Below are 6,924 nucleotides of genomic sequence, written 5' to 3'. Positions count from 1 at the left end.
CCCCCCAGTGTGCTCCAAACCCCCCCAATTCATGCCTCCCCCCCCAAAATGTACACATACCCCAGCAGCACCCACCTCCTGCCAGCCCACCCCAGGGCCCCACTGGTGCCAAGTGCCCTGACAGAGATGGGGGGTCCTGCCACGTCCTCGGTGGGGACCCTGCCATTGGGTGCAACCCCGGGGGGGGGGACAAAGGCAGCTCTGCCCCCCCCAGGGATGCCATATCCCCAGCTTCGAGGTGCCAGCCTGTGGTCCTGCAGGAGGGTGACGGTGCCCGATGCCCCCCAGCCGTGTTGGGGGCGGGGAGGGGGGGCACGGTGGGGGTCCGGCGCAGCCACCGGGCTGAGCTTGGTGCCAGCTCCACGCTCTCCTCCTCCTCCTCCTCCTCCCTGCAGGATGCTGTTCTCAACGCCTGTTACCGGGGCTGCCGGCTGTTCTCCATCTGTCACTTCGTGGATGCGAGCGCCGAGCTGAACACAACCAGAGCTGAGTGTGAAGCAGGTGAGGGTGCCGGCGCCCGAGTGGTCCCTGCACCCCAAACACCACCCTGGGGGGGTCCCCCCACCCACCAGCAGCACCATCGTGACCATCCTGCCTCCGCTCTGCCCCACGGCTGCAGCCAGACCCTGCTGCAAACCCAAGTGGGGTGCGGGTTTATGCCCACAGGGTGTAAATCAGGAGGGGTTGGGGGTTCCTGGGGTTGTGGGGCTCCTCAGAGGGATCGGGCACCCCCTAATCCTGACCCCCCTCTTTCCTTGCAGCGTGCACCGAAGCCTACAGCAACGCAGAGGAGCAGTTTGGCTGCGTGACGGGGTGCCACAAGCAGTTGCCCGAGGTGGAGAGCAGGAAGGAGAAGGTGAGGGGCTGGGGAGATGGGGAGCCCCCATCCATCCATCCCTCATCCATCCCTCCATCCCTCATCCATCATTCATCCATCCATCATCCCTCCATCCCTCCATCCATCCCTCATCCATCCCTCCATTCCATCCCTCATCCATCCATCCTCCATCCATCCCTTCATCCATTCATCCATCCATCATCCATCCATCCCTCCATCCATCCATCCATCATCCATCCATCCATCCATCCATCCATCCTCCATCCATCCCATCATCCATCCATCCATCCATCCCTCATCCATCCATCCCTCATCCATCCATCCTCCATCCATCTATCCATCCCTCATCCATCCATTCCTCATCCATCTATCCATCCCTCATCCATCCTCCATCCATTTATCCATCCCTTATCCATCTATCCATCCCTCATCCATCCTCCATCCATTTATCCATCCCTTATCCATCCATCCATCCATCCTCCATCCATTTATCCATCCCTTATCCATCCATCCATCCATCCATTATCCATCCATCCATCCATCCATCATCCTTCCACCCCTCCCTCCCCAGCACAGACATCCAGCCCCATCCCTCCCTTTGCTCCCTCCCGGCCACCCCCACCTCATGGCTCGGTGACCCCCATCTTCCCCCAGTGCTTTCCCAGGGCAGACTGGGCCCAGGTGTGCTCCCCATGTGCCAAAACCCACGCTGCAGGCTGTGTCCTGCTTTATTTTACCTCCCCTGTTACCCGTGTCCCTGCAGATGAGCCCATCACTGGCTCGTCGCAGGGCAGACTGGGCCCAGGTGTGCTCCCCATGTGCCAAAACCCAGGCTGCAGGCTGTGTCCTGCTTTATTTTACCTCCCCTGTTACCCGTGTCCCCGCAGATGAGCCCATCACCGGCCCGTTGCGCCCCAAAACATCAAACACCGATTCACGGGGCTCACCCAAATTTGGGCGGGCAGATTTGGGCCGTTACACCCAATTCCCAGGGTGAGAGGTTCCGACCAGTGATTGTTACCAATTCCCCCACTTTCTCTCTGCTATCCTTCCCAGCAATTAGCAACGCTCTTTCCTCCTACATTTGGTTAATTTAGCTCTTGCCCAATTAATTAAATTAGTCTTTGGCCCAAGGTAGAAGCTTTTGGCTTCGTACGCCTGCGGAGGAAGATGAATTTGTGCTGTGGAAAGCTGCAGCTCCTTCGAAAAACCCTTTTACAGCCTGGTTTTAAGACCTTCCCGGTGCCTGATCCCATTTCCCAGCCCCTCTCCGAGGTGGGGGACGAGCATCGGGGGGCGAGCGGCCGCCGGGGGAAGGGCTGTCACCCCCTTCACCCACCCAAAAGCATTTTTCCTCCGGGTTCCCAGACAGGCAGGCAAAGCAGATTTAGCATAATAATTAGATACAGAATCTGACCTATTTATTTCCTGTTTGCTGGTTTGACCGTGCAAGGGGCTGTCGGAAAATGTTCGAAGCCAGTGGCAGGGGAGCAGCCAAGCGGATTCCAGCAGGGATGCTTTAAAAATAACAAACCGCCGCGACGGCCAAGAATCCAGGGCACGGAGAGGCTGCCAGGAGAGAAACGCCCTCGGCATCTCGGCCGCTCCGCTCCTATTGTTTAAAGCGCTGCTGAGAGCAAGCGGGGGGCTGCCGAGGGGCTGGGTGGTGGCCCCGGGGCTGGGTGGTGGCCCTGGGGTTTGGTGACAACCCTGGGGTTTGGTGACAGCCCTGGGGTTCGGTGACAGCCCTGGGGTTCAGTGATGGCCCTGGGGTTTGGTGACAGCCCTGGGGGTTGGTGACAGCCCTGGGGTTCAGTGATGGCCCTGGGGTTTGGTGACAGCCCTGGGGTTCGGTGACAGCCCTGGGGCTGGGTGGTGGCCCTGGGGTTTGGTGACAGCCCTGGGGTTCGTTGATGGCCTTGGGGACCACAGCCCCAGGCTCAGGGACCCCTCCCAGGGCTGGACCACAGGTCCTGCACATCCCCAGCCCTAGGAGAAGCAGGCTGAGCCCCAGATCTAAGCATCCAGCTCAACCCCGGCGGAGAAGCAGGCTGAGCCCCACATCTAAGCGTCCAGCTCAACCCCAGCCACCTCCTCAAGGAGGGATGTTGTTCCCCCGGGTTTGGGTGACGAGGGGACAGCAGTGACACGATGTCCCTGCTCCTTTGCAGAGCCTGGAGCTGAAGGTGCCGTCGTTTTCCATGTTGGATTTGGTCTCCACCTTCTGCAACGACATCGTCAGCTCTGCCCAGAGCTTCATCTCCTCCACCTGGACCTTCTACCTGCAGGCGGATGATGGCAAAGTTGTGGTGTTTCAGGTCAGGGGGGGGGTCCCGTGTCCCCTCTCTCTCTGTTGGGTGCTGAGAGGGGTGGGAACCCCCTTCTTCACCCTTTTCTCCCTCTTTCCCCACCAGTCCCAGCCCGAGATGGAGTATCCGGTACCCGAGGTGCAGGAGATCCAGCCAGAGCGGCCGGTGCGGCCAGGACCAGGGTCCAGCCCCCGTGTCCCCCAGCCCCACACAGGTGTGGGGTGTTTGTGGGGGGGTCTGGGCTGCTGGCGGGATGTGGGGTGGGTGGGGGGTGTCCGGGAGCCTCCGAGCCCTCCTGGCTCTCATCCCATTTCTCCAGAGCTCAACAAATTACCCGCTTCTTGGGTCTGATTAAGCTTCCCACACCCCGCACCCACCAAGGGGGGGTGAGTCTGGATCTGGGCTGCTGGCAGGATGCAGGGGGGTGGGGGGGTGTCCGGGAGCCTCTGAGCCCTCCTGGCTCTCATCCCATTTCTCCAGAGCTCAACAAATTACCTGCTTCTTGGGTCTGATTAAGCTTCCCACCCCCCACACCCACCCAGGGGGGGTGAGTCCGGACTCGGGACCTGCTCCAAGAAGCTGCTGGGATCCTCTGTGCCCCCCCCTCCAGCAGGGAGAGGGTCCCCGGGGGGGGTGAGGGGATCACCCAGCACCCCATCACCTGCTGGCATGGGGACAGGGAGCGGGGGAGGAATGCCCACACAGTGGGTGCTGGGGCTCAGCATCATCTCTCTCTCCCCCCCCCTCAGGCTCCCGGGTGAAGGGGGAGAAGCCCCCCATGAAGGAGCCACGGGGCAAAGCCAAGGGGCAGCACCCGGACCCCCCGCAGCCCGAGCACGACTTCCTGGGCTGCATGTCCAAGTAGGTGCAGCGGGGGCTGCGTGGGGACCCCGCTGGGGCCAGACACCCTGGAGCAGATGCTCCCCCCTCAAACCAAAATCCCCACCCCGTGCCCTGCCATAAACTCGTCCTTTCTCCTTGGCGGGGGGCGGTGGGGTGTTACAGACGCTCGGGCCTTCCTCGCTGGATCCTGGCCGCCTGCCTCTTCCTCTCCATCATGGTGATGCTGTGGCTGAGCTGTGCCAGTTTGGTGACCGCCCCTGAGCAGCACGTCAAGACCCAGGTACGGGGTCAGCAGTGCCCAGAGCAGCCCCAGGGGGGGTCCAATGAGTGGTCCCCCACACTCTGGGTCTCCCTGTCATGAGCCTTGAGGAGCTGAGATGTGGCCACACGGTGTTTGTGGTCCCTGGCCACCATGCTGGGCTCGCTGGCATGTCCCTGCCGTGCGATACGTCCCCAGCCAACCTCATGGTGTTCCCAGTCTGGGGACAAGGGGGTCCTGTCCCCTTCTCCGGGGCTGCACGGTCCCCTCTGCCTCTCTTCCAGCCTCTGAGCATCAACGGGGACAAGGAGTACCTGGAGGACCTGGATGGCCCCGGCGCCTTCCCCCTGCCGCCCGTCATCGCCGTCACCCTGTGTCCCACGCACGGCGGCGAGGATGGGGGGCCGCTGCCCCTCAAAGTCGACCTGGACAAGACCATCCTGTAGCGCTCCCACCCCTTCCCATCACCTCCATCTCCCTGTCACCATCCCCACAGCATCATCCCTGCTCCCGCTCCGCTCCCCCTCCGGCTGCCCCATATCCCTGGCTCCTGGAGGAGCATCTCCAGCTCCGACGTGGGGAGGATTGGGGGTACCATCTGTCTGGGTCCCCCTCTCCTCCCCAGGGATGGCCGCTGTGGAGAAGGCTCCCAGGAGCCAGGCAGCGGCTTTGCCTCCTCTGTAGATGTTCTGGGATCCTGGTTTCCAGCTCTCCAGAGCCAAGAGAGGAGCTGCCAGAGCGAGGAGGCCGGGGGGAGCCCATCCTCGTAGCGGGGCGGTCCGTCTCCTCCCGCCCGGAGCCCCCGGGGCCCCGCAGCCCTCCGGGCATGGGTCCAGCGCTGGGCAGGAGGGAGCCGGCTGCGGGTGGGGGGATGGAGAGTGTCTGCAAGGATCTGGGCTTTGGCTCGGCACATCCCCGGCCTCCCACCTTGGGCTGAGCCTCCAAGGCGCCGTCTCCGGCCCTGGGAACTCCCTTCCGCCGGCCGGAGCCGATTGCCTTGGGGAACCGAAACGTGGCGAATGGATTTGGCCTTGGCAGCCGGAGGGAGGGAGCGGATCTCGCCGCCTCCGTGCCCACGCCGAGGACCCAGCCGGCTCCTTCCCCGGAGCTGTGGAGGGGCCCCGGGATGGTTCCTTCCCCCCTCCCTGCTCCCTGAGGCCTTTGGGGCGGCTGGCCCCGATGCCAAGGGGATGGGAGTGGGACCAAGAAGGGGGATGAGGGAACGATTCCTTGTGTCCGAGCTCGGAGCTGCTGGGATGCCCCCGTGCTGGGCTCAGCATCCCTGCCTGATGCCAGGAGCAGCTCACCCTGTGGGGCTGTAGCTGATGGCAGGACCCAGCAGCAGCCGATCTCCGGGGCCTCCAGGCTCGCAGCTCTGCCCTGGAAGTGGGGGGCCAGCCCTGGGGTCCCCCCTTGGTGTGGAGGAGTCCCCAACCTCCTCCTGCTCCCCAGGGCTCTGCTCTCGGGCGAGATGGAGCATCTCCCCCTCTCCCCTCCGTTCTCCATCACTTGACATCGTGCGTCGTTTCGTGGTTTGATTGTCACCAGCATGTGGTCCCTCGGTCCCCGACACCCCCTGGGGACACTCCGGCGCTCGGGAGGGACGGCTCGGCGGGGGCGGTCCCTTCCATCCCCACCTCCACCTAACACATCTGTACAGATTAACTTATTACCCGTGAACCCCCCACCCCTGGGTTTTTAGGCTCTCTCCGTGTGCCGGCTGCCCCCCGGCACTGTGGGGGTCTCGGGGGGGGCCATGGCGTGGTGGGGATGGGGGGGCTCCTGTCCTCAACCCCACCGGTTTTGATCCCCACCTCCACCTAACACATCTGTACAGATTAACTTATTGCCCGTGAGCCCCCTAACACATCTGTACAGATTAACTTATTACCCGTGAGCCCCAGGCTGTCCCTGTCCCCAGGGTGCCACCACACCGGGGGGAGAGGGTGGCCACGGAGCATCCCCCCCCCTCAGCCCCCAGCTTCACTTCCAAAGGGCAAACCCAGCCCCAAACTGGGCGGGCGAAATAAAAAGGTTTGTACCAGAGCTGGGTGAGTCGGTGGCTTCACGGGGTGCCTGTCACCAGCTGGGGAGCAGGTTGGAGCCCCCACATGAGGCCAGCAGGAGGACACAGGTGTGTTCCCAGCTCGCCATCCCATCTTTGGAAGCTGAGCTGGGATGAAACCTCCAGCAAATGGGTGAGAAACCCCCCATTTGGATTGTTCTGCGCAGAGCCGGAGTGATGCTCCCTCTCCGCTGCAGGCTGCGGGGCCGGCACATTCGCTGGACCAAGATGCATCAAGCCTTAAAGAAGATGCTGCTTTCCCTGGGGAGCTGGGACCAACACCCCCGGGGTGGGCAGGGGGGCTGGGTACCCCAAAACAAACACCCATCAGCGGCGAGGAGGAGGAGGAGGAGGCTGAGACACGGCGGTGGGGGGGGCTGCACGCGTGGATAGAAAGAAAGGCTGGGGAACGTGGGGTTTTCTCACTGAAAATCACCCGCTGACACCCCGGGGACCCGTTTTGAGGGAAGAAAAGGGTAAATCAGGCCCTGGGTGCGTGTGACACGTCAGCGTAAGGCGCCGTGGCCGCCCGGGCTCGAGGGCTGGGGGATGTGCTCGCACGTGCGTGCGCCCACCTTTCCCCCGCGGCGTGTGTTTTTCCTGGCCCGGC

At 63.0% G+C, this 6,924-nt stretch overlaps 1 protein-coding gene across 1 annotated transcript in view; it reads left to right on the top strand.

The window, feature by feature from the left end:
- Positions 1–5,935, top strand: part of TMEM59L (transmembrane protein 59 like) — an 11,568-nt gene extending 5,633 nt beyond the window's left edge. Inside the window, exons 2-8 of the mRNA XM_014938130.1 lie at positions 289–501; positions 762–856; positions 3,010–3,156; positions 3,253–3,361; positions 3,897–4,008; positions 4,153–4,270; positions 4,534–5,935. Coding sequence (XP_014793616.1) covers positions 289–501; positions 762–856; positions 3,010–3,156; positions 3,253–3,361; positions 3,897–4,008; positions 4,153–4,270; positions 4,534–4,695 — 956 coding nt within the window. The 3' untranslated portion in view covers positions 4,696–5,935. The remainder of the gene's footprint in view (positions 1–288; positions 502–761; positions 857–3,009; positions 3,157–3,252; positions 3,362–3,896; positions 4,009–4,152; positions 4,271–4,533) is intronic.
- The last annotated feature ends 989 nt before the right edge of the window (positions 5,936–6,924 follow it).

The sequence above is a fragment of the Calidris pugnax genome, unplaced genomic scaffold (assembly GCF_001431845.1).
Source record: "Calidris pugnax isolate Ruff unplaced genomic scaffold, ASM143184v1 scaffold46, whole genome shotgun sequence".
Classification (NCBI taxonomy): domain Eukaryota; kingdom Metazoa; phylum Chordata; class Aves; order Charadriiformes; family Scolopacidae; genus Calidris; species Calidris pugnax.
This window is presented reverse-complemented; position numbering and strand designations above follow the sequence as displayed.